We start from the raw sequence: 27252 nt of genomic DNA, 5'->3' as shown, positions 1-27252 counted from the left end.
TTAGAATAAAGGCACCTCCACTTGGAAACCAAGATGCTACATGCACTTCCTCCTTACAGTCTATCAAGCGATTCCTTACTGGAAACCATTCAGACCACCACCATTCACCAATCCACCAACCATTGGTGGGTAGCATTAATTGAACACAATAAAAGCAGGCCTAGACGATGACGACATGTCTTTGGAAATGAACTGAACAGAATAAGGGTTGTGTCAGGGTGAGAGCTAATTATCCGTCTCTCCCTGGACCAGATTTCAGCTGGCTCTCTGTGAAGAAACGGGGCGCTTAGATTTCCTATTTGTTTGAACATGGCCTACTTTTGCATTTGCTGAATCTCACTTGAATACAACACTGCATAGCTGTAAGCTCTCCTCCTTTTTTTGTCAAACTATTTGCTTGACCTGCAAAACTAAAGTCTGCACAGCTACTCACACATGCTGCCTGGTATATGAAGAGCACCGACACGTCTTTTTGAACAATGATATCCATTTAGTTAGATTTATTGAGATAATATTGACATGTTTGTAACCAATGGTAGTCACCAGGCTTTGAAAACAACAGATACCATTAAAACATTTTGGCAGAACTCAGCTGAATCGACCCTCTGTGACTTTTAGCCGAACATCATTACATATTTTTGTGGGTTTTATTGTTGTGGCGTCGTCTTTTGTCTTGAAAAAGAAGACATCCCACCAAACTTAAGAAAGCCAAACACTTTCAATTGAACAAAGAGGAAACATAAGAGATATCTGCTCCATAAGGCTAAAAGGAATGAAAAAGCTTATGATCTCACTTCATCTTCAACACAGATATGCATCAAGAGTCTCGGGGCTCTTTGTGGCAAGAAAATAACACAAGAGTTTCACATCACATGGTTTTGTTTTTAAGGGTGATTTTTTTTTCTGGTGTATTCCACAGTCTTAAAGTCAATAAATATCTTCATGGTAGAGTCTTTGAGTCCTTAGGAACAAATCTATAATACAAAGAGAGATTTGGTGGGCAGTAGAGTTCAGCTACTGTTGATGCTGGATCTAAAGTCAGGAATCTTTTTGGAAATGTAGTCTTAAATGACGCTCCCCGGTCCGTTTCTTACATCCGTTCAGTGGAATGTCCGTGGTTTTTATCCCTGTTGGTCCCTGTTTCCGCCAATCCTCCAAACACGCGATATCCAAATGTCCTACGGTGTTTGTTGGTCCGAGAAACAACGCCTGGTTCCAAACAAGGTAATCCTGGAAACAGATGACTATCGTGTGACCTGGAAGGCAACAAGAAGAAGAAAAAGAAAAGAGAGTCAGACATCACAGGATAATGGTGTCGGTGGCATGAATGGATGCAGGGGATAAAAAGGGATTTGAGTCATTACTGATGACAATAGTAGTAGTAACACTCTCAGAAGCTGCGCTATCTGACAAGCAGTGTGACAGAAAGCACTGAGAGAGGAGTGGAATAATTACATCCACTGTATTTATTACAGTTCAGTCATCTATGGCAAAGTAGAAGAGGAGCCACAAACAAAATGTGCTGAAAAAAAAGGAAAACTAGAAAGTTTAGAGTTTAAAAAATCCAGGCTACAGGCACTGTGATTATGGAAGAGTTCACCACCATCAAAGAGCAGGCCTACCTTTGTGTCCATAAAGTAATGAAACCACAAGTAGCTTAAGCCAAAGTTAACAAATCTGATTAACTAACAGTCAAAAGCCCAAAGGCATTCAGTTTAGACGTCTTGTGGGGTAAAACCCAAACCCTAGGACCCAAGATCAAAATTGGGACGGGTGCAGATTTGGGTCCATATTTTGTTACGGTCAATCAATTCTATCCCAGTGGGTCCCTGGTCACCAAAACCCAAGTGAATCCTGAGGATCCCTGAGAGAGAAATGCCTAATCGCTGTGTGTGTAATTTGTGTCTCTGATAAGGCCGGCTTAGAATCAGTTTACAAGAGTGAAAATAATGATATTGAGCGCCAGGACTGTTGCAGATAAAGACACATCAACTCTAATAACAACAACAAAAGAAGTGATAATAGAGTAAAACATACATCCATCCATCTATCCCAGCTGTCATTGGAAGAGAGGCGCGGTACAACCTGGACTGATCGCCAGTCAATCAAAGGGCTGACTGACACATAGAGACAAACAACCTGTCATGCACGCAGTCACACCTATTGGAAACTTAGAGTCTAACCTAAGAGAACCTTACGAGCGTGTCTTTGGACTGTGGGAGGAAGCAGGAGAACCCGGAGGTGCACGGGAAGAACATGCAAACTCCACACAGAAAGGCGTCCCTCCATCTGAACCAGGATTCTAAGATAAGATAATCCTTATTGATCCCCAGGGGGGAATTCGGATAACCAACAGCTCAAACCACTGCACCACTGTGCTGCCCAAATAAACTTCTTTTTTTTAAATGATCAGGATCACATTTCTGAAAGAATTTCCTGGATCCATCAGAATTTGGGGTCTGTCTACACAATTAACTATGAAACCAGCTAATACTCTGGCAAGCTGGAAACATGAGGGGGCTTTTAGTGTTTGTTTTTTGCATTGCAGGCAATTATTTGTAAAAATTGCTCCCATTGATTTTTGCCACACTAGAGGCATGGCTTTAGGGATGGCAATTTTAGCCGTTTGGTCAGGACTGAAATTATTACACAAACTATTAAACACAAATGAGTAAGCACAGACTGAAATGATTCAATAAGTACTGGGTGGATTACTACAAGAGGAGGGATCTTCATGATGTTGGTGCTCCCTGACATTTACTTTAGCAAAACCAGCAGATTCTTTTGAATCCCTAATTTTCCCTCCATCCCAATATTGGATCGACTATCATAACATTTGGTACATTTCATCCACATTCCCCTGATTTGTACCCACACATTTCCCTAACTATTTATCCAGTACCATCAAATCAAAACGGTAATTTGTCTGATTCAACAGTTCATGTCTGTACACATTAAGAAACAAATTCCCATAAGCATCGGCTGTTTTTTAGTGCTTATTAGCAAATGGTACCATGCTAACACGCTAAACTAACATGTCAAACAGTCTATCTTAATAAAAGAAGTAAGTTAGCTTAACTCAACCCTCAAAGAAATTTGATGTATCTCATCCCAATGAATTAGCAGTAACTCAGAAATGATTATTGTGTCATTCATTTTGAGGGACACACATTACATTATTTTAATCTAAAATATTAACAGTAATAAAATCCATTGTAATGACGTGTGTCTTAGTTGTCCAAGTGAGTGTTAACGTCTGACATTGATTTGAGGAGTGTGTATATATAAAATGTATTAAGACTGCATCTTATGAGGCGCTGGTTTAGCTCAGTTGGTAGAGCAGGCGGCCCATATACAGAGGCTACAGTCCTCGACGCACCGATCCCAGTCTGCTGATCATTTGGTGCACGTATTCCCTCTCTCTCTCCTCCCCACGTTTCCTGTCTCACCTCCGCTGTCCTATCCAATAAAGGCAAAAGCCCAAAAAATTATCTTAAAAAAAAAAGTTTGTCTTATACACCGAATTTCACGGTATTTGTTTTGTGTTAATGCAGCTTAAAAGGTTTAAGGTAATCAGTTTGATTAAATTAAATGAGTCGACTCAGGAGAGTTTTAATTTGAGATAAACAACTTCACTAAGTTCATCTTATTTAATTGATAAGTTCAAAATACTCACTAATTTTAAGTTCAATACACTGAATGGAACGGGTACTGTTTACTTAATTTAATTAAGTTACCTTAACAATAAATAAAAGAGTTGGTTTCCTCAAATGGTTTGAGCTGAACTAACTGATCAGGTTTTACAGTGTACTCGGACCCGAGGTTACTGGTTTCCGAATTTTCTTTAAGTCAACTTAACTTGTTAAAAGTTACAGTGTAGGGGGCGCTGTTTAGCTCAGTTGGTAGAGCAGGCGCCCCATGTACAGAGGCTACAGTCCTTGTCGCACTGATCGCAGGTTCGACTCCCGGTCTGCCGATCATTTGGTGCATGTCATCCCCCGCTCTCTACTCCCAACATTACCTGTCTATCTTCAGCTGTCCTATAAATAAAGCCAAAGACCCAAAAAATAATCTTAAAAAAAAAAATAATAATAATTTACAGTGTAGCAAACATTACATGATAGCATGTTGATGTTAGCATTTAGCTGAAATTACCGCATTTGTTGTTTATTGACTTAATGGCGGATTAATCACTTTAGCTCTGCTTTCAGTTGCGCTTATCTCGTTAAAACAAACTTTTGTTTAGTGCTGCACATCGAGCAGCTGCCTGTCTGTCAAAAGTGTGACAGGTTGAAGGTGTGTGTATATTCCCAGCTGGCTTGCTTATAATTCAAACATCTGTGGTGCCATACAGCAAAGAGGGAGAAGACAGTGTGCAGCTAGAAGTCAGACGTAATGCAACGTACATCATGCTCAGTGATTTCCATGCAAACAGGAGGAATATTATTATTCATGATGGCATACTGCTGGCATAAGTATTCTCCGACGTTTTCATGAATATTAATCTAACGGATTGAAGGATTCAGTTTGTACTATTCTCACTTTAAGCTTAACTCTAAAAATACTCGTGGAGGTGAATGTTGTTCCTTGTTGGTTTGTCCTTTAAAAGTAGAACACTGGTAACTTTTTGACGTGCCCTCTGATGCAGGAGGCGCCGTAAAACACACGCAGGTATAAACACGAGTGTTTCAGTGTGAATATTTGTACATTATTGTGATTAAATCAGCAGTCGGCGGGGTCTCACAAGATGAAACGACGCTGGGTTTAGCACACACAATCAGTCCTCCCACTGGTCCAATTCTAATAGTTTGTGGAAGTGTGATTTTTCTGCTGCTTTGAGCTGCAGCTGAAACACGTCGCTCGCTGTTTGGGGAGCCACTATTTAATTTTCACCTCGGTGTGACAATCCTCAGAAATCATGGGTGTGAGTGAGCGCATGAAAATTATTTGGTCTTGCTACTGTTGCAGCAGCAGGCTGTGGACAAACATTCATGCATGACGTTAAGCCATGTTGTTTGGAAATAACACTATCAGAGAAAAACATTTCTAGTGACGGACCCTGGCAGATTATTCCTGGCAGCAACATTTTGGATCCACTACAATGGTGGAAAAAATCACCCCATAAATGCATTTACTAGCACAGCTATGCTGATTATTGTTGTACTGACAATTAATTTTTATACAATTTCTATTTTACACTTGTTCTGAGCTCATAGTCTCGTCTCAATATAAAAGAAACATAAGATATACTAAGGCTTACCCTATTAACCATACTCACACAGCAGCCATTTTCATCTGATGTCACATTAATGGTTGGAAGATAAAATGCTATAATATTGTACTGCTATGCTCCAGCTTTAAGTCATATTGTAGGATATCTGTTAACATTTCACTGCTTCCTGATTGATGAGAAACTGAAGACACAATTTATCGTGAAAATCTGAAGGCTCTTTGGGCACTATCTCAGGGTAAAACAACATATTTGATACCCGATTAGCAACAATAAGACAACAGCTAAAGCTAGCTTTTAACCACTTCCTAGCTAACATTACATTAGCAAGTCATTTACAACTTTACTATTGTATCGTGTAACAAGTGCTCAAATACATTTCAGGCGCTTACTAGCTAACGGTAGCTAGTAAGCAACTGAATGTTAGCTGTTAGCTACTGTGCTAACTGTGCTATACTGTGCTTTGTTAGATACCCTAAACCTATACAACTTACAACCTTTAACACCCTAAGCATAATGTCAGAGGAAAATGGCCGCTGTCTGAATGTCAATTGTCGACCATTACGTCTTACGACCATTCGTCACAATTTCGTTAGCAAGTTAGCAGCTACAAGACAGGATAAAGCCAGCTTATTCAGCCTTTAGAAACAAGCAGTCTTCCAACTACAACTGTAAAAGAGAGAGACTATACTTCCCCTTGCTGCTTTTGACGTTAGCATTGTAGTTAGCAGGCGTGTCACTTCGTGCGTGTACCATAAAATTAACATTTTCAAGGCTTATTATTACAGTTCTGTGTTTTTGTGTAACGTAGCATGGTGTAAACAATGTGACTGACATCATTCTCTCTCAGCCTTTTAATTCAGACCCTTTTCTGATCCCCCTGAAATTAGTAATATAAATGTGAGACAACTAGTTGACTTCAGCCTTTAACTAACAATCACTAGTCTACAAGGAAACTCTTTAGTCTTAGGCAGCCGTAAGATACAAGAATAAAAGCACACTAAATTATCATCATAAGGGAAAGTGAAAGGGATAACAGAGTTAAGACACAATTAAAAGAGCAAAACAAACAAAACAGCACAGACGAAATGTGAAGCCAAGGGTTGACTTATCAAAGCAAGTAGCCTGGTGTGGTGTTGTGGGTGTCACTGTGAGGGTTATCGGTGAGTAAACACACAAAGTGGAATCAGCAGAACAGAAGGCGGCTCTTCAGAGTTTGATGCTTTAAACCGCTTGAGGATGAAAGAGCACACTTGACTGGTCAGCTGTGGTTCAAAGGCCCCTTTACAAACAAACTAAGACGCTGCCTTTGATGGAGAGCTACTGAAGCACATGTGTGTACATGGGCACATGTTTTATTGATACCTGGATAAAGGAATAAAAACCTGAGAATTTGAATGCAGCCGTCTGGTCTGATTCTTTAGGACTCTCCCTGAAATGTATTATTTCTGGTTTCGGTATTCCTCTCAATTTGGAAATTGCAGTCTGTGGTCAGTGACGGCCTGCAGCTACGTCTTAATGGGCCATAAAAAACAAATCAATCACCGATAGAGTTATTTAGCTCCTCTTTCAGGCTATTCATTGATGAAACGTCTCATGCCGGCTTTCAATCTCCTAAATCAACACACAGTTGTTGACTGACAAAGTAGGACCGAGAACTATAATTTAACAAACAACTTGGTATACTTTCAGTGACAATTCCTTATTTATTCAGAAAAATTACCAAGTGCTTGAAAGCCACAAATACTATAACACAACAAATGCTTTCAATACAACAAAAACGTCTCTCTGTGTATCAACCATAGACCTTATATGAGAAGTAGCTACAGTGACGTCACCCTTTGGTTTATGGCGTTTTTAAGCTTCAAGTTTGGCACTGTTGGCGTAGACATCTTGTTTTCTTTGTAGCCAGAAGAAGACATGTTTGGAAGAGAGGTTCAATCTGGAGAGGAGCAAGGCTAAGTAATCAGAATTATACAGTCATTGCCCGAGGCTAGCTCATTAGCTGGCTGTGTGTTAGTTATAACTGATAATTAAGATACTACTAGAATCATCCAACAGCAAACTGGAGCACAGAACTCTTGGACGATCTTTAACTGTTAACTTAAAGCAAGTCAAATATTTGTCAGATATTGCATCAATCATTTTCCAAAAGGCACCAACACAACAAACATGGCAGAGAGCTCAAGTTCGAATGACTAGAATTAGCTTAGATGACACCTAGCAAACAGCTAGCAGCACCCACCTGTCACTAAAGGTGCTCTGTGACTTGACACTGCTGCCAGACTAAACCTGCATGGACTAAGACATAAAACGATACATCTGGTGGTGTTTTCACCTTTTGCTACCTGCAGCCTTTAATAGCCAGACGTTAAATGTTAGTTTTAAGTCTTATGCAGTGAACAGACGATCAGCATTGGCAGTCCTGAAAGACCTGCAGCTGACTTGCAATTTAATTAAAAAAGCTTGTCTTCGACATCACCATAAGACTTTAGACTTGCTCTGACTGAGCTCTGACATGTTAACAAATAACAAATATATAATCAACTTTACTTTGTTATCTTTAAGCACATCTTAAATATTAGTCCACTAATGCATGAACAATTTTCGAAAAGACACCAACACAACAAACATGGTCGAGAGTTCAAGTTCAAATGAGTGGATTTAGCTTTGGCGACATCTAGCATGCAGCTAGCAGTAACCACTTGTGACTAAAAGCATCCATGAAAAACTGTAAGCCTCAATCAGGTCACATAAATATAGAAATGAGCACCAGAGGCCAAAGCATTTTTTAACCAGACTGTGAACCATAATCTGCACAGCTGCTGTGAGGAACTTTCGGTTTGTGCTGATTTTGGCGCCCCCTGTGGACGAAAACGTACCTCTTATCGCTTTGCTAATTTTGTCCTGTACATGCTTTGTTTTTAACAAACACCTCATCCTGCTTTCTTTAACAGTCATTTGTATCACTCACTTTAGCCCTGGAAAATGTAAACAAAGGCAGCGTGCAGTTAATCGCTACACCTACCGCCCGCCACCAGTTTCAGGCATTAGAAATAACGATATAGAAATAATCAATCTTGATGCTGATGGTCTGGTTTGCTTTTGTAGCTCGTATAGAGTCATCAGAATTAATTTCAGTCTGTTTCACAACAAGTGAAAAACTCCTCACAGGAGCTTTAAGTTGGACAGTTTAACACCGGCCTGTATCTGGATTGACTCGCTTTTGTAGCTAGCCTCAAGTGGCCACTCAAGGAACTGCAGCTCTCTGAATTTCCATGTTGGCTCCTTGTTTCAGCACCGGAGGTTTCCGCTTAACATCAAAGACCAGGAGTACAGCTACTAATAGATCTGCAAGTAACTGAAAAATAGCGGCCTGCCCTTTCAAGCATCTTGCCCAAAACACACGATGTGCACTGCATGACCACTGGTGCAGGGCGAGTCCATGAGAAAACACAGAATGCCACAGTCAATAAACAGTATACTAAGGCTAACATACAGATCTTTAGGTTTAGGTTCAGTAAATTTAAGGCATATTTTCACTGTGCCTTGAAAAGCCTTGTAACGTTAGACAGCCATCCATCACGAAGCATCCACACATTGTGAACCAGCATCATGGCACCTGTCAGGAGGAAAGGCTCTGTGGTTTTCCTTCCTGCTCCTCCTCTGATTGATAGGAAGTGAAAGCAGGAGCTGCCGGGGTTATAATTCCTGACATTACCAGCAGGACTATAAAGCCGGCTGCTCCCGGACATGCAGAGAAAGAGGGAACAACTGGACTTGTCCGAGAGGGGGCCTGCGGGGTTTCAGGACGTCTGATTTATTGATGCGACTTCGTCATGAGGCGAAACGACACCTTCATTCTTTATCAACTGTAGCTCCTGCTGGACATCAAAGAGGAAATCATGTATATGAAACATGCACTGAAACTGAGGGGTTTGTATCTGACATGTTTTATCAGAAAATGATTATAAAATATACAATAATCAACCTAATTTTCATTAAATTTGAACCTTTTCTCAGTAGAAACGTCACCTCACCAATGTGATAACTGTGAGCCTGATCTTGATCCTCAGCAGAGCCCTCTATTTATCCCCCAGAATGATGTTAACAGTCCAGGAAGCTCGGGCACTGAGCCCTCGAGCACACTCCGGCCATCCCTCGCTGGCTCTCTGTGGGAGGCAGCGGGGGCCACGAGCATGGAGCGACCCCCGCTGACTCCCAAATCAAAAAGGAGTCGAGGTTCTGACGGGTTCTACTAGCCACCTGGACCCCTGCTCGTCTGCGCCTCTGTTTCTGCTTTCCTGTGGCTGTGTGAGAGGGCATGAATTATTAACCCGGCTAAAATAAAAAGCTCTGCTCTGTCCAGGCCTCCTGTAGCCATGAATAATGGAGGAGGCAGCTCAACTACAGGCGTTTGGTGAGTCAAACACTGGGCCGTGATGGATGGCTAAGGGCCCACGGTGCCCTCCCTCCCTCCTCACCTACCATCCACTTCAGGTCTACCACACCCTGAAACCCAAAACACACGTCCACATAACCTCTATTAATCTCTGGAAGTGCTACAGCCCGAGCCCTCCCGACCCGTCAGCACATCCCGCCCGACGATTTGACTTCCAGGAGGGATTTTTGTTTGTTGTGTGTTTGTCTTTCTCCTGCCCTGGCTCGCCTTTGTTTTGCTTCTCGCTGGCACTTTTGAAGTCATATGCAAGTCCTCGTCTGACTTTTCAAAGGAAGGACTCCACTCAAGGCTGCCGTCTCTTAGCCTGAAAGCCTCGGAAAATTGGGCTTGAAATAATATTATTATGATACTTTATAACTACCCACATTTGTACCTGTGGGTCAGTTTAAAACGACTACTTTGTATGTAATTGTTTTTAATTGTGTTGTTGCCATTCTTTTTGTATATGTTCCTATTTGTGCACGTTGATTTTGTTTTGTTGTAATCTCGACATCGTTTAAATTGAGAGCATGCCCTCAATGATTCCTCGAGATGTCAATAAAGGTTGAATGAATGAAAGTTTTACTATCCACCTTAAAAATTATTTTCATAACTATTAGAAAACTCGGACCAAAAAACAGCTTGTTTAGACACATTTTTCAACACTGTGGAGGCGTGGCCGATCACGTTTTGATTGACATCTGCCTGGCTCCACATACAACAACGGCACAGGTGACAGTCTGAGCTGTGCAGCCCTAAGTATGTTTGAGTAGTCTGCAACAGAATCAGAGAAGGAAGCATCTAAAATATACATTTCATGATTTTCAAAATGCGTTGCCATCCATATAACAGTTTGCAGTTAGCATATACATGCTATGTTAGCTATGTTGCCATCAGATGTTCTCAAAGCTAAAACTGCTGTGGTGTTAGCTAGTGCTACATCATTGCAGAGCAAAAAAAATCTGCAGCCTAAAATAGATCATCAACGCCCACATCAAACTCACACAGCCTTCAATGAGCCCTTTTTACACTGCGGTTCAGCCTCAGCGCCGTAACGAAGCTCCGCCCTCATGCAGCCTTTGTCATCTCCCATTGGACCAAGCAACGCTGGCGTAAAGCAAAACATGCACAAGGTGTAAACAAACAAATACACACACACGGCGCTGTTTCGCCCTGCCCGCTCCGCCTCTGTTACTACCTCCGATGCTGGCTCAGAGGTGGAACGACTTCGCCCCACCATTCTGTGGAGCGCACCATTTCTATGTAGCTATGTTACTGCTGCCACCATGTCAGAGTCCAACAAAGTGATTTACAGACGAAAGAGCCTTTGTTTACATCAGTTGCAAAGTCTTTCTACTTAGTATTACAATAGACAGTTAAATGGAGGTAAAGAAGATATAAAGTTTGAGAGTACGACACAGACATGTGGGACATGATCAGCAAAGAGATAAGACTTTGTCCACAGGGGCCGCCAAAAGTTCCTGAACTAATTAATACTTTTAGATGCGTACTATCATGTTCATTAGACCCTTAATGACATAGTTTTAAGGTTATTGTAGATTTGAGTTTGCAGCAGCGTTAATGCTTAAACCCTGAGGATGTGGGGGACACATGCGAGGCAGATTCCTGCTCAGTCACCACCGATGTGTTGTGATTCCCCAGAGGCTGCGTTTTCCAATTTGAACTCACGGGTGTACAATCACGCTGTTTATTACAGACGTGATAATTGATTTTCCATTTGCAGAGCCGTCATGTGCTGCGTGCATTCATCTCTCATTTGTCACCTAAACCAGGCGAGAGTTGTGATTCCCATGATAATATCCTCTCTATTTATTTCATCTATTTATATACATGTTATTCCTGTTGTCATCTGAGGGTTTGTTTCCTAATGAATAATATATATATATATTATTATCACTGTTCAGCTGAGTCGATGTGACACATGTTCTTTAAGCCTGTAATTCAGACGTGTTTGTGAAATGATGCAGACGTTTTGTTGCTGGTATCGACGTGTCACATCAAGTTTACTGATGAGAGATTTTGACACGGCTCTTAAAAAGCTCAGATCTCAGCTTGCGCATCAAACTACACAACAACGGTGTTTTTCTGAGCGCTAATCACTCTTCAGTCACATACATGAAAGGACAGTTTCATTGAGACATCAGTGTTTGACAAAACAATCTTTAGAAGTTACAGAACTTTTACATGTCCACATTTTTCTTTTTAATGATAGAAGATAAACTGAAAGATTATTGTACGTTTACAAGTGAAGTAAAGTTATATTATTATAAACAGTTAAGTTAACAAAGATATTATTTACATGTTTGAATATTTTCATCATCTTTACAACTGTAACGGTAACATGCATCCTACCCTCTGATTGGTTAGTTCAGTGACATGTGATTAATAAGACAAAGTGTTGTGGTTGTGACCACAGACTGTATAAAAAGATGGACGAGATGACAGCTCCCTAAACCTCTCTATCGCCCCCTGCTGACTGGCTGCAGTATAGCTCATAAAGCCCGCCTCCTCCATGTTAACAGATGGGACATGAGTCAAACTATAAAATCAAAATACACGCCAGATACATTTTTCTCCAACATGGTTTCTGTCATTAAAGTTAGTCATATGCTGATTTATGTCCAAGTGTTCATTTCATTTATTAGTTATTTAATGATGTAAAAGGATGATTGACAGCTCTGATGACAAACACGGCTCCTTAGAAGACTAGAGGAGGATCGCCGAGAGGAGACGTAACTAAAACAATCACTACAGTCATTGAAGTTTCCATTTCTGTGAATGTTAACCTCAGACCAACACAAGAAGCTGTTCTGCTGTTAAACTACGGCTCCACCCCCCGGTCTCTACTGCGCAGCTCTGGCTCCAAATGACGTCACCATCACAAGATGGCAGCGCCCGTCACTGGGGCTATTTTGGCTATTTTGGTCAGCGTCATTGGTTGTGACGCTGATGAAGAAGGGAGAACGGTAAAGTGTTGCTTAAGAAAGTTATCCTTCTCCATCTGGCTGTTTCTAATGAGAGTAATCCGTCCACCTCACATGGCTCCCTATGTTACATTAGTTTCCTGTCATACACAAAACATAAACATTTATTGTGTTTGGAGAAGTTTTGTATTTATGTAGTAAATGTCCTGGTTAAAGACGTAGCCCCTCATTTAATATCTAATCCGTGTTTATCGATGTCTGCTTTCACTCTCTGAGGAAGCATCAACGGCTGATGTCTGGTTTTGTCCAGAACAAACAGTCTATTGAACTTGTGGGTGCTTTCACAGCTGTAGTTCAGTTCAATTAGTCTGGGTCAGAGAAACATTTTGTAATACTTCAGTTTTGTGTTGTTTTACAAGCGAACCTGCAGCTGGAACTGACGCGTAACTCAGTGATTTGACAGTTTAGGCGACTGACATCCATCATCATCCACAATAGACAGACGCACACGAGGAATTCAGATTCTGGGGACGGGGAACAACGAATCACATCACTGCACCTTTATTTGTCTATTAATTCTCACGGATGAGCTCACACAGAAAAAAAGATTAAGAGCATTACATCCTGAGACTGCAACTTCACCTTGTACAGGTTATTACAAGAAGTGACAGACAGGTGGAATTGGTTAACAAAAAAAGAGCACCAGCGCCGGCCTGGAAGCGGACAAAGACAACCTTTTTTAAGCTGTCTGACACTGGTTGTTTCTTCTGCACCAGATTTCTGTTCACAGGTTTTAATACCAGGCTGAACAAACTGAGGCAAACACTCAAAGTAATTCAAACCGAACCAAACACCTAAAAAACAATGCACAGATTCTTCTGAAGAATAATTGGCTTTAACATAACACATGGTGGAGTGAGAGGCAGTCTTGGTCATAGACTGTATATATGAAAATGATAGTTTATGGTCTTAATAGCTAGTTTTAACTCTTCTTCAATGAAGCATTGTGTTTATTTTGAAAGAATTTGTTCAATTTAGAGTAAAATAGACAATGCAGCAAGGTAGGCTTTGGGGCGTGGCCACCTGTGATTGACATGTCGCTACTACGGCTGCTTGTCAATAAAAAAAACCCTCTCCCAAATATGGTCTTTTCTGGTTCCAACAAAACATGACGGCAGTGACAAAAACGGCAAACTCAAGGCCTCAAAAGACGTGCGGACTACTTTCAGGGTGCAACGCTGTCGGCGACCTGTGCCTTGCGACTGTGCTTTTATTGTCTTGGAGGGGTAAATTAATGTTCTAACAGTCACAATAGTCAAGCAACATGACAATCAAAGCACTCATCATCCTCTGGCTCGCACGGCACTGTCTGGTGGCAGAAACATTGAGTCACAACAGTGTGAGCAGACTCCAGTACACCCAGGGCACCTTCATGGACCTGCAGTTCACGGTGCGTGGTGAAATTAAGCTGGATGACAGTATACCTTCTTAAATTCTTTAAACTGCAGTGTACCAAGGACAGGCTGAACAACACGTTTTCAGATCGGCAGGTTTGAGACGTCACAAACCTAAGGAGCCAATCCCGTTAATGGACGGGGCGACGCTATGCATTTAATTATGTGTAACCTATGGCAACCACTTCGGCGAGCCAGCTGTTACCGTCATCGTCATTTTTGCAAACTTACTACTGACTACTAACGTTAACGTTCAAATACTAATTACTACATTTCAAGCTAGCTAAGTTTCAACAAGTTGCCTCTTGACGATGGCAGACGTGTTTTGTGACGGAGGGGGCGATAGGAAATTTGAATAGTGGGCGGGGCCTATGCAGATTCAGGAATTTATTATGAGGCAGAAGGAGGAGATGCTTTGGGAGGATTTTTACAAGGTAGTTAAACGTATTTTGCAGGAAAAAAACATATCAGAAGCAATTTCTTATTTCAAGCAGAGAATTTTATGTGTCTTAAAACATGACTGATTCGGCTCTTTCAACACAAGCACCCAGACAGAGGAAGGATCCAGAGGAGGAGTGTGTAACAGACTAAAGAGAAGAGGTAGTAGGTTCCCATGACCCGCACTAACGTTATCCAACAAGATGAACGAAACGATGGTGACGACAGACGCAGCAGCCTCCTTTGTCTTTGGCTAACAGAGACACGGCTAACAGAGGAAGTAGATCTGGTTTTAAAGGCGCCACCTTGTGTAAACGTGTTACCCTGTGATTTATGCTGCATATATTTGCACTCACAAGTCAGAGACACATTTCTGACTTATGCATGCAAAAATAAACAAAGTATGTTCTATTCACAAACCCAATGGGTGACATCAGTTTGTCTACATCCACTTCTTTTAAACAGTCTGTAGTCTTGGTTTTTGGTTTGGCAGCAGCTTCACTAGAACGCCTCCTCTTTCCTGTTCTCTCCTCGACAGTTCAGAACGAGCTGTCGATCGACTTCCCGATCTACGACCAAATTAGCGACAGGTAAAAAAATACAATAAAAGAACTGTAGTGAGACTTCCGAAACAAAGTGCGAGTTGCAGCTAAATAGATAGCTGAACTTAACTGACCCCTTTCTTCTGTTGTAAGCTTTGAGAAACACTTCACTGCCTCTCCCCTGTGAGTCACATCTTCTCCTGCTGCCTCCCACTCTGCCCGCTCCGCTCTGCTCTCATCTCAAGTAGATATAAAAAAAAAAATTCTCCAGTGCTCTCTCTTCTTTAGCTCTTCCTTTTCAAACACTTAAGAAGCACTCCTCCATTATTCTAGGGTCACAACTATTATCCAAAGACGTGCATTTTTGCAGTCTTTTTTATTGGCTCTAATTTGCAGCTTTGAAGTGCGACACTTGAAGAATATCTACACCGGGATTTTGTGAAATAGACCCACCTTGGTTGTCTTAACTTTGTTTCCTGTACTGCAGCTCCATCCTTTGAGATCTGGCAGCACTTTACACTCTTCTCCATCCATGCAGGGATGCATCTGGCACCACCACTTCTGTGCAACTATGGATGCTGTTGAAAAAGAGGAAAGAAAACTATCAACTACTGGAGGCAATTAACAACCAAGGGTAGCCGGTTCTGCCCCAGCTGAAGCAACAGCAAGGCCCTTTGGTTTCCACGCACATCACTGTGATTGAAGAGGGTCGTCTTTTGATCTGCCGGAGGAGACCCGTCAGACCTGCTCCGGTGTGTTTTCAGGTCTGAATTAAAGGCCGGGGGTCAATGTCAAGCCGGTGAGCGCTGCGAGCAGGTGCGTTCAGTGTGAGGAGGGTGGATGTTTGTACGTAGGAGGGGTAATAAAGCGTGCAGCAGAGGTTGGCGCGTCAAGGTCTTAAGCTGCTCGGAGGAGGCCTGCCGGGGAGAGACAGCCTCCCCTGACATTTCTAAAGTGAAAAGAGAAGTGTCCAAATGGAGGAAGGCCCTGTCAGAGAAATTGCAGCGAGAAGAGAAGATAAGGATCGATTCACCTGTAACTGAGGCCACTTTTCACTTGATATGAAATGACCCGGCCTTCTGGTCTGATGTAGCCCCGACAGACAAAAGGGTGAACAAATAGACTGGTGGGAGATTTGATTTAGAAGATTATAAAGCCTCCGGGACACAACATCTCTGTGTTTTCTTCTTCTTCTTCTTCTTTCAAACAATAAACCCCTCGTACATAATCACACAGCACGGTGACAGGTGTGACATTTTGCACCGTTTCGTGCTGCATTTCCTCCCTAATTAGAAGTCAGTCTAAAATCATTACCAAAAGGTGTAATGAGAGGGAGCCTGTGGCGTACCGTCTACACAAGATGGAGCCGCTCTCGTTGTTCCCGCCACCTGTCCAGGGAAGCAGGAGCATTTGACAGTCTGGGATCGCTCTTCGATCTTGTTCTTGTTGCAGCACCGGTGTGCAGCGATAACCTCGCAGGTCCCGGCTTTCACATGAACTGCAAACACAAAAGATGCACGGATGTTAGAAGGCATGACGTCACCAAAGAATCATAGCAACACACGCACAGCTCTAAGTTTATGGTAGTAAATAATGTTTCTTGATATGAACAGTTTGAAAACTTTTTGTTGTATTTGACACCAAAACCAACATCATTAGTTTGCTTGTTTTCTCTCTGACCTCCCTGGCAGTGTCACTGAGCTGTGAGACCATATGTTCCTACTGAAGAATCTAAAAAGGGTCACAAATAATCATTAATATTATATTATAATCAACTACATAATATAAGTATAACATTTTTCAAAGGGCAAACGAATGTTGTGAAACAGCAGGGCACAGTAGAGGAGTAATTAAATTAATCAAACAGGAGTAAGAAGTTCATTCTTTGGGAACTAGTTTCTCCTGCGGATGAATACACAAATATTGAACAATAAAAAAACTAATGCATTGTAGTTTTTTCACATTATGTTTATTGGTGTTTGGCCTTGACAGAACACAGTCTTACATATACAATGACATCCACTGACACCCCCCTCTGACCGCCCATGCATATAAACATGCATACTACTACTACTACTGTTCATTTTGTAAATAATATTTGTTTATAATAATTTTTATTCTGGCAGTTAGATTTAAACTGCCATGGATCCATCTCTGAGCATTTAATCTCTTTATTACTTTAAAAAAAAAATTGTATATATAATGCACATTTTTGACATATTTCTTACTTATATATTTCCTAGTTCTACATATACACCTGCTGGTGCTACTTGGACACATCCTCAGTGATGAGTCCCGGGATCATTGGGTGTTTCGGGTCTTGGATCATCAGACACCCTCACCCGAGCGACCCAGCCACTGCGAGGCCTTTACTGCGGCCTCCAGGATGTGTTTGTGGCTCTTCTGCACCGCAGTCCTTTCACTCCCACGAGTTTAAGTGTATGCTGGAGTGAGTGACCAGTGAAGCCCCGGCTACCAACTTCAACAGGCTCACAGCGAGCTCTCCAGCATCCTGATACAAGCTCTGCATATTTGGCCCTTTTGGGCTCATTGGCTTCTCCTCTATATATTTTATGCCATAAATTTCTTCATGCTTCTCTCTGTATCAGAGCAACTGTAACACCCAAATTTTCCCCCCAGGAATAAATTGTATTATTAATTTAATAAATAAATAAATAAATAAAAGAATGTTAAAAATTATAACATGAATTAAATGTAATGTAAAATAATCAATATTAACAAGAGATGCTACTTTTCACATTCGCACTCGTTTATTTCAGCTCAACACGTCTCAAGGAATCAAATCAAGTCTCTCACTTGCCTGAATTTCTTTCATTTCTCTTCTGCTACTTTTATTAACACAGCAAGACAGCAAGACAGCAAGCCTTTTCCTGTGCACAATTACTGAGAAAAAAAATCATGTCTTATTGACGAGTTTTAATTTGTTTTTACAACAACAATCGAGGCTCCAGGTGCACAGACAGTAGAAGAGGATCTATTTTATTTTTGGTTTTGGTCTCTTTTATGGAGCTTATTTAAATTCCACAGCGGTACTCGGGAAAAAAACTTCATACATAAATTTAGCACAACTCATTTGTAAAAAACCTTGACCCTAACGGAACAGAAAATGTGCTTTCTTTCTCTTTAAGGCAGAAAAGGGGAAACAGGTCCATCTCATGTCTATACACAAATGAAGCTACCGCCAAAAGCCTGTTAGCTTAGCTTAGCTTAGCTTAGCTTAGCACAAAGACTGGACACCAGAAGCTGCAAATCTGTCAGAGTGCTTTTGAGTAATTTCTCGGCAAGGTCTTTACATCATCCAACACAATGTCAACTTGAAATCCAGGTCATGTCCCAGGTGAAGGAGCCCGGCTTTGACCCGCCGTGCAGCCCCACCTGTCCACGTATCCTTGAGCAACACACCTCCTCCTCTGACCCTGCGACCCCACCAGAGGACGAACACACAACTTCTCCACGGGGATCACACAAATGTAGTTACATCACATTAAAAACACACATACTTCCAGAAAAACAATAGTATCACAGAACTGCTTATTTAGAGAGAACGTTACAATATCAATTACAAGGACGCTGTTTTCACTGCCATTACGTTTGATCAAACATCAATACTGCGCTCTAGTTTATATTCATTACTTTTCTACATAGGCTCATCACCATTCTGGGCATGTTTGTGTATTTACACGCAACAATCAGGATTGGACGGGTGGAAAAAACAGAATAAAAAAGCATTTGAAAAGTTTTGACATTCCCGTCAGATAAGCCTTAATTATCCCCGTAAAGATTTTCAATTTGGAAGTTGACTTGAGAAGAGATTGCAAAGGAGCTTCCATCTTCCCATTAGCTAGCAATCTGAAAATCTCATCTACAACATTAAAAACATTTTGCCTCCAATCAATACGGTGCTATTCACATTCACACAAAAGGCAAGACAACAATTGGCGATCGAGTGCTTTTCAGCGGGCTGAAACTTACTGATGCAAAAACAGGTCAGGCTCAGTGCCCTTGATGTGATTATCTTTAAGCCACCAGCACGCCCCCCGGTCAAAGCTAATTTGAGAAGTTGGAGGAGCTTGGAAAGAATATTCTAACTTTGTTTAAGTGATAGATACGCGTGGACAAAAGGCAATCACAAGAGGTCCAACGAGCAAAGACAATCACTGCAAATCACCACATTATAGGGGAAAACAAATTACACGTGTTTGTCCAGAGAGAGCTCGATAATTTCAAGCAGTCAGCGTTACCAATCAAAAATCAACCCCGCAATGCAATGAGATAATAATAAGTGTCTATTATTCCTACTATACAATTTACCTGAAGAAGGTCAGGGGACGGATGGAACAATCAAAGCTTTTAAAGAATCATTGGATATAAAAAAAACAGGGTCCTGTGTACGGAGGTGAGAGAGTTATAATATCTGCATGTTCACACATGTATTATGCTGTTTTACATTTTAAGACATATATATGTTTAGGGCTGTCAAAGTTAGCGCGATAAAAATGAGTTAACGCACATTCCCTTTAATGCCACTATTTATTTTGACGCGCGATTAACACACGCGTTTTATTATTATGACCCTCCGCCCACCCCGTACTTTGTGAAATCAGGAAGCGATGCAGCGGTAATGTTGTGGATAGGAAGCAGAAACAAACCTCCGTGAGCAGAAATGGAGAAAGAAAAGGGTCCTTTAAATGTCAGGTTCAGCCTCAGAGCCCTGCTCGATGTTCTCTGGACAAGACAATAGTATGTCGAGTCTTCAATACCACTTGCTGGCCGAGCACACCGCTGATGCAGAGAGCCCCAGGTTGTAAAAAATGTCTTTAAGTGATTAAACTTTGACTAAAATGATGTTATTTTTATCTCCTGCTGCAGACTCAATGACTTATTACTTAGAAATGTTACATTCAGGTCAATATGTCGTCTGTTGTTGCTTGTTGGGCTTCATTTTGCCATGTTATGCTTTCAGCATATTTTGTGAGCATGCAGTACCTTTAAAGGTTATTCTGTAGAATATTCTGGACAGTATTTGTCATCGTTTTGGATTGTTGCAGTAATAATAAACAAACATTTGCATAAAGAAAGCATATTCGTCCATTCTCATGTTGATAAGAGGATTAAAAACTTGAAAAATATCTCTTTAAGGTACATTTACAACAGGTACAAAATGTGCCATTAATCGCAAGTTAACTATAAACAACCATGCGATTAATCGCGATAAAAAAATGTAATAGATTAACAACCCTAATAATGTTACAATGCAGGATGTCCGGACTAAACGTGGGTGAAGCTTCAAATCTGTAGGTGAAAGTATGTTGGAGTAATCCCCAGGCTCCTCAGCTCAGTCTGCAGGCTGCTGTGAGCGCCAGGTTTCACACAGTTTTTTCTACACGCTGCTCTTTGTGACGTCACAAAGTGCAGCCCGGAGAGCAGGCCAATCAGAAGAAAGCGGGCTTGTAGGGGCGGGGTTTCTTAAAGGGACGGAGCTGATAATGAGGCTGTATGAGGGCCTGCACAGAGCACCAGTGTGAGAATGTGCAAGTTTTTATAACTGTAAATTATGCTAAGCTAGTCAACAGGTATCACAGAGTGAAATATTAAGCTTGAAATTAACATAATACCCCCCCTTTAAGGGAATTGATTTGGAGGTTTCTCTGTAAACACACACGATTTGACCCTAATAAAATTCTGAATCGAGACACCCACCCGTAAAATATTCACATAAATATCTTAAATTTTAAATTAACTGAAGATATATTTATTGATCTTTTCTCTGATGCATGTTTTTCCCTCATGCTAAAATATTCTTCAGAGATCTGGGGATCCAAAGGCTGCCGACGGCGACGGGTTGGTTTCCTGGATTCATACAGAGAAAATGTGAACTGATAAGACGATGGACCGTTTACTGAACATGTCAGAAAACAGCTCTAACATATCAGTAAACATGCTTGTGCCATACCCACGATCTGTCCCGATGAGGGCCTGCAGAGTCACTATTGCACATCAGTGGAAATGTTATAATCCCATTTTATTTGTGTCCCTCTCTATGTGCAGTTGCCTGAAAATCCGGTAGTGGCATTTCTCAGATCTGCGATCTCTGTGAAATATGGATCTTATATTCTCAGGGACACTTTACAGAAATCACATCATCTTAAGCTTCTGTGACGGATCAGATCTCTCTGTATCCTCTCCGTAAACGTGGATATGTGACATTTCCATAAACTTGTATACCATTGGATGATTGTGGATACAGGTTCTTTGCTTTTTGTCCAGTTAATCTTTTTAACCTTGTCTGCCTGTCTCGCACAATGATGCATCTCCTTGGATGTACTGTTGCTGCACGTACGCCCACTCCGCTGTGCTGAGAAGAGAAAGCTGTGCAGCGCGAGCTGCTGCTGCCGGGTCCGGCTGGGACTCTGGACTCATTAAGGTGCAGGGAGCGCCTGGTCAGGTCTGCCCATGTGGAGCGAGCTGCTGATTAAAAGTGGAGCTGCTGGCAGAGGTCGCTGACTCTGAGGCCGGACCTGAAACCAGCATGCAGTGCGGACAGGATGTGAGGTCAGAGAGCAGGGCGCCGCGGTCCACCAAAGCTGGTAACGATCCATGTGAGAAGAAACAAGCATGAACTGTCTGACTGCTGTTGTTACTATATGTAATGAGCGGCGAGTCTGTGAGGCCACGTGCATTAGAAAGACTCAACAAGGATAAGAAACGTTACTTTAGATCATTGCAGCAATAAAACACGACCAAGTTAGACATGAGCTTGTAAGGAATGGTTTCACATGTGGGAGAAAAACATTTTTATTTAGTTAAAAGAACAGATCGACCCTGCTCTCATACTTTTCTACTGAAGCCAAGAGACTGTTTATTTTGCTTAGCATAACCCACTGTAAAACCCACTCTTTATTTTGTATGAATTAATATATTAATAAAGTAGGCAAAATATTTTAATCAGTGAACTCTGGAGATGCTGGGTAGAGAACTTTGTTAGCTTTCTGTTACAGAAAATAATTATTTTACATGTTTTATTTTGCATACATTTAACAATACAGACAAAAAAGAGAGACAGTAAAATAACAACAGAGAAAAAGAGTAAATTAAAATTTTCCACATGTGCAAAATATTTTGCAACATGTGACATTTGATCACGTGTCCTCACATATATATATACAGCTCCGAAAAACTTAAGAGACAAAAATGGTTTTACTATTCATAGGTTTGTGTTTGTGTAAAATGAACTTTTGTTTTTCTGTAAACAACATTTCTCCTACTATAAAATATTCTCAGTGAGGTCTTTTATCTGCAGAAAATGACGACTAGAAAACCAAAAGATGCAGAAATGACCTGCAAACCTGCAAAGAGTGCAAGTTCATGTTCATGTTTAAACAACAGGATACTAATGTTTGCAGTTTTCACTTTTTCACTGTGAAGAACAAACTCCCAAAAATGTTACGCCATGCAAAATATGAGAATATGCATTTAAAAGATAGGAGGAATTTTTACTCTCTTTAAAACAGAACAAGAATTCTGCTCGTGTTGAATTTACTCTGGGTTACATTTTATTATTAAGGCCACGTTTGGAGGCAGATATGAACGTTTACAAACATGTTTTGTTGCTTATTATTATTTTTCTTGATTTTAAACTAACTTTGTTAAACTGGTCTGTTATAAATGTATAATTATGACAACCACATTCTTCTGGATGTGGATTTACATGTAAAAAAAAGGTGTCATTTAAAATGAAGCAGGAACGTTTTTATGAATCATTTAATATCCATGTATTATTTAAAGGAACCCTGAGGGCATATTTCACACAGGCAGAAGTGTGTTTCAGTCAAACATACATGATGCATGTATGTGAGAGCTGCGGCTCTGGGCGGGGAGGAGGTCAATGTTTTGCTCAAGGACACTTTGACAAAGGCGGGGAGGAGCAGCGACCCTCTGATTCTCTGGCTGTAAAATGGTCTGTCTCACCGGCAGGGTCACCCTGTCACCCTGCTCACAGGACAAACCTCTTTATGTGGCATCAATGGGAGCAACGAGGGTGAGAGTCATGAGGTGTTCCACATACATGAAGGAGAAAGGCTGCCTGTTTTCTCCGTGTGCATTCAGTGTGTGTGTGTGTATCCTGGCGGCTGTGTAAATGGCTCACAACACCTGTGATCAATACATTTCTATTAAAGCACTTAGGACTGTCATCAGTTAGAATGAGCAGGCACCCGCGTCAGCAAGAGGCAGAGATGAGAGACAAAGAGAGGTGAAAGGACAGAGACCACTAATGAGAACTGGCAGTAGGCCCAACCCTTCAGCGATCAATACCACTCTGAAGCAGAGCACTCCGCTCCACAATCACACTCATCGATCGCTGATTGATAAACGCCAATATGCAACCAGGACCTCCGAGGAGGGGGAGGAGGGAAACTCACCTTGTTATATCCTTCTAAACCCAGCCTCAACTTTTATCACTTGCAATTAATTAGTGCGGCTAATGTGAAGGTTTTCAGAGGACTCAGATTGCCTCCTTCAGTTAAATGATTAGCATTAAGACTGAAACTTAAAATCTACTAATGTCACTTTTCTTCTCTGACGATAGAATTGGTTCCTCTGTGCACACATTTTCTTCTCTGCTCTCTGCAGAAGGTTTTACAAGTGACAGGTGTGTTGTGACAGCTGATGTAAAACACGATAAAAGGATTAAAGTGGTTCGCAAAGTTTCCTTAACAACAACTTCTATTTTTAGATGTTTTGAAAGAAAGGGAAACTTGGAGGAATTTATTTAGCAAACATGACAACAACACATAAATGTAATCCGACAAAGAGAGCGAAGATGCTACGAAGGCTGTGTTTAAAAATCTTACATCCATCCATTATCTATACAGCTTCTCCTGCTCAGGGTCGCTGGGGGGCCGGAGCCTATCCCAGCTGACATTGGGCTAGAGGCGGAGTACACCCTGGAGTGACTGCCAGTCAATCACAGGGCTAAAAAAAATTTGTTCTCAAAATCATTTTCATCCCATTGTTTGATTTATCACCACAACATGTAAGAAACACCTTTGCCGCTCTCGTGTGTAAAGTGTAACAAACAGTGGTGATTAAAGAAAGTAGTTCTGGAGCTGAAAAATGAAGCCAACGTGGAAATCCACAAAACCGCAGTTCCTCAAACAGCCACTTGAGGCACGCTCCAAAAGTGAGCCGTCCGCTAGGCACCACCTCAGCCACAAAGTTTACAGCTTTTCAGGTAAACATTGGACAAAGAATTTGGCGTGTCATGCTTTTAATTGTGATAACAGGCAGCTAAAGTGCAATCTGTGCTCCAGTTTCTTCTGAGGGTCAAATTATCATAGTGGCACGAATAAGCAGGTAACTTTGTCTCACCATACCTAGCTTGTTAGCTTGACAGTTAGCCAGCTAATGTTTTAGCCTTGGGAATGGACCACAGCACTGCCTAAGTTTGATACTTTACTCGGCACTTACCTCCACCCTCTTGTCCAAATATGGTCACTTCCTGCTCCAGGATAAAACAAGATGGCGACGGCAAAAAATGCCAAACTCTAGACTTCTAATCAGCTGTCCTCTTACGTAGGGTGACGTCAAAGCGGATACAGTCACTTCATTTACACATTAAATGTGTCTGATAAGCACTTAGTTATCCAATGAATAAAAATACTATAAACTACACAGCACTGTGCACTAGGACAGGCGATGGTGTATCTAAAAATAGAAAATAGAAACCTGCAAATATTTGAGGGTTCGGGGAATTTATAAATGAAAGTGAACAGATGCACTCGTCTTTGAGGTCACTTGGTCTGCTGCTCTCTAATTGGTACAGGTCAAAAGGCAGGTGGGACAGGTACAGTATAGTGTACAGTGTCTAAATGTTCCAAACTTTTACATCATGATGGCAGAAAAATGAAGCAACAAGACACATCAGTGGATTCAACAAGGATGGTGAAGTTTTCCGTTTCAGACGACAGCTGCCACATTTACTTCCTGTTGAAATGATAACAGAGTGATGGAAGGGATTGCTTTTAGAGGACTTATTATAACATGTTTTACGTTTTGCAACTTAAAGGCCAGTTCAGATCAATGATTCACGACAGGACTGGATGCAACAAAAGAATCCCTCGACATCTGATCGTAAACATTCTAAAACTGGGCCTTCACATCAAAGCCACGCACACAGACACAGCTGACCGTCTCCATAGCAACGACGCACTGACACACCCCACCACTTCTGCGTTAATACTATATAACGTTAGTATTAGGTCCAGGTTGCATTTCTGTTATCGTTATAAAAAGAAGAACTGACTATAGATCTGAGCTCAATCACACTTAGTATGAATCTTCAGTGTAAAAACAGTGTTTTGCAGCTGACCTTTGACCTCATTTGCATTCAAAGTAGGTTGTAATTTGTGCTATGACTCAAAAAGCCCTCAAGAAATGCCACTAGAGACCTCATGGTGCATCGCTGTACACTCATGTCACCGCTAAAGTGCTCTCCTGTTGTTTTTATCAGAGACCTAATCATACAGGTTAGAACCCGGCCACAGGTTGCTTTCAGCTCTTACAGCAATCAAACAATTGATCTAACGCGCAGGTGGGGAGGCATGGAGAACAACACCCTGCTCCACCTGTCAACACGACCAGCTGCATCAGCCTCACTTGGCCAGTCAAGCACAAGATACAGTAATAGAAGCACAACAGGGGATACACGAACAACAGAGCTGCAGCGTTCATTCTCGTACTGACAGGGAGACTTCACTGACCGCAACAAGCTGTTATCAGGTGCACTAACTGTGTTAAATATAATGAACAGGATGTTTCTTTTGTTGTTGTATCACCGGGGGGGGGTCTGCGGTTTAACCAGACGCCTATAAAAAGTCAAGCTACCAAAATACTCTGAAACTATGTAAGAATACCTGGAAAAGAGTCATTTTCTTTGCGCTCATATTTTGGGAAGCATTCCAAAAATTGCTCATTTTTTGAACATTTCCGAAACAAGGTTAAATCCATTTAGCAGCACTGAAATAAATCTTTCTCATTTTAAAATATTTGGCAGCTTAAAATAAAGTTGAATTACTTGTTAGGACCAATGACTGCTCATGAAGATGGACGACGTGTCTTCATCTCCTCTCATTGTACAAAAATGAAGCCTCTGAAGCAGGTGCTGCCATATTGCTCATTTGGAGCCAGAGTCTGTACGGCAGGGAGCCGCGGTATCGCAACCCCACCCCTTCTGCTACCCAAAACACACATTAACATTAACTTAACAAAAAAACGGCACGGATCCCGCACATCGGCATGTTTAACAGCAGAACAGCTTCTTGTGTTGTTCTGAAGCAGACGCTCACAGGTATGGAAACTTCACTGACTGTAGTGATTGTTTTAGTTACGTCTCCTCTCACCGATCGTCGTCCACTCTGCTAATCCGGAACAGATCGGCTGCAGGAGCCGGATTTGTCAACAGAGCTGTCAATCATCCTTTTTACAGCATCAAATAACTCATTGAAAATAAACTGAAAAAAAACGACTTGGGCGTAAATCAGCATGATAAGAACTAACTATAATGACAGAAACCATGTTCAAGAAAAATGTATTTGACGTGATTTTATAGTTTGACTCATGTCCCACCTGTTAACATGGAGGAGGCGGGCTTTATGACCTATACTGCAGCCAGTCAGCAGGGGGCGATAGAGAGGTTTAGGGAGCTGTCATGTTGTCCATCTTTTTATATAGTCTATGGGTTAGACATACGGATGCCATATCAAACTGCACTTTTGCAAACCTCTTCTGCTGTTGTTGTGAAGTCGTGTGAACTTAATGCAAATCCAAATCAATAAACGACAGAAGTGATAATGAGTGACAGGATTAGCGATAGTCAACCCAACAGGTACATCCTGTGAAAGCCAATCTACAGCTTCCAGCAGCAGACGTGAGTCTCCAGTCACCGTTAATGTTCTATACAGGCAGAGCTCTTATATCATTTGCATTGAGTGACAGAAATAGTCCCGAGCTACAACCCCCCCATTAAACTAAACAAGCTATGTTTTTCTGTTAACTTTTGAAAGGGCTAGGCTAACTGTTTTTCTTTGTCTCCTGTCTTTATGCTAAGCTAAGCTAACTGGCCGATGGCCATAGCTTCAGAGAGATGTAGGATTAGTTGTGTTTTCTCATCTACAATAACTAA

General features: G+C 41.4%; 1 protein-coding gene across 1 annotated transcript in view; it reads right to left on the bottom strand.

The window, feature by feature from the left end:
• Window positions 1–485: 485 nt before the first annotated feature.
• The window catches only part of tafa3a (TAFA chemokine like family member 3a), a 181338-nt gene continuing 154571 nt past the window's right edge, over window positions 486–27252 (bottom strand). The window contains exons 3-5 of the mRNA XM_069678395.1: window positions 16399–16548; window positions 15504–15628; window positions 486–1256 (exon numbers count right to left, since the gene is read on the bottom strand). Coding sequence (XP_069534496.1) covers window positions 1245–1256; window positions 15504–15628; window positions 16399–16548 — 287 coding nt within the window. The 3' untranslated portion in view covers window positions 486–1244. The remainder of the gene's footprint in view (window positions 1257–15503; window positions 15629–16398; window positions 16549–27252) is intronic.

The sequence above is a fragment of the Semicossyphus pulcher genome, unplaced genomic scaffold, assembly GCF_022749685.1.
Source record: "Semicossyphus pulcher isolate SPU_LCO1_2020_fin unplaced genomic scaffold, fSemPul1.0.p SCAF_3, whole genome shotgun sequence".
In the NCBI taxonomy this organism is placed as follows: Eukaryota; Metazoa; Chordata; class Actinopteri; order Labriformes; family Labridae; genus Semicossyphus; species Semicossyphus pulcher.
The sequence above is the reverse complement of the archived record's forward strand: the minus strand, read 5'-3'. Positions and strand labels throughout refer to the sequence as shown.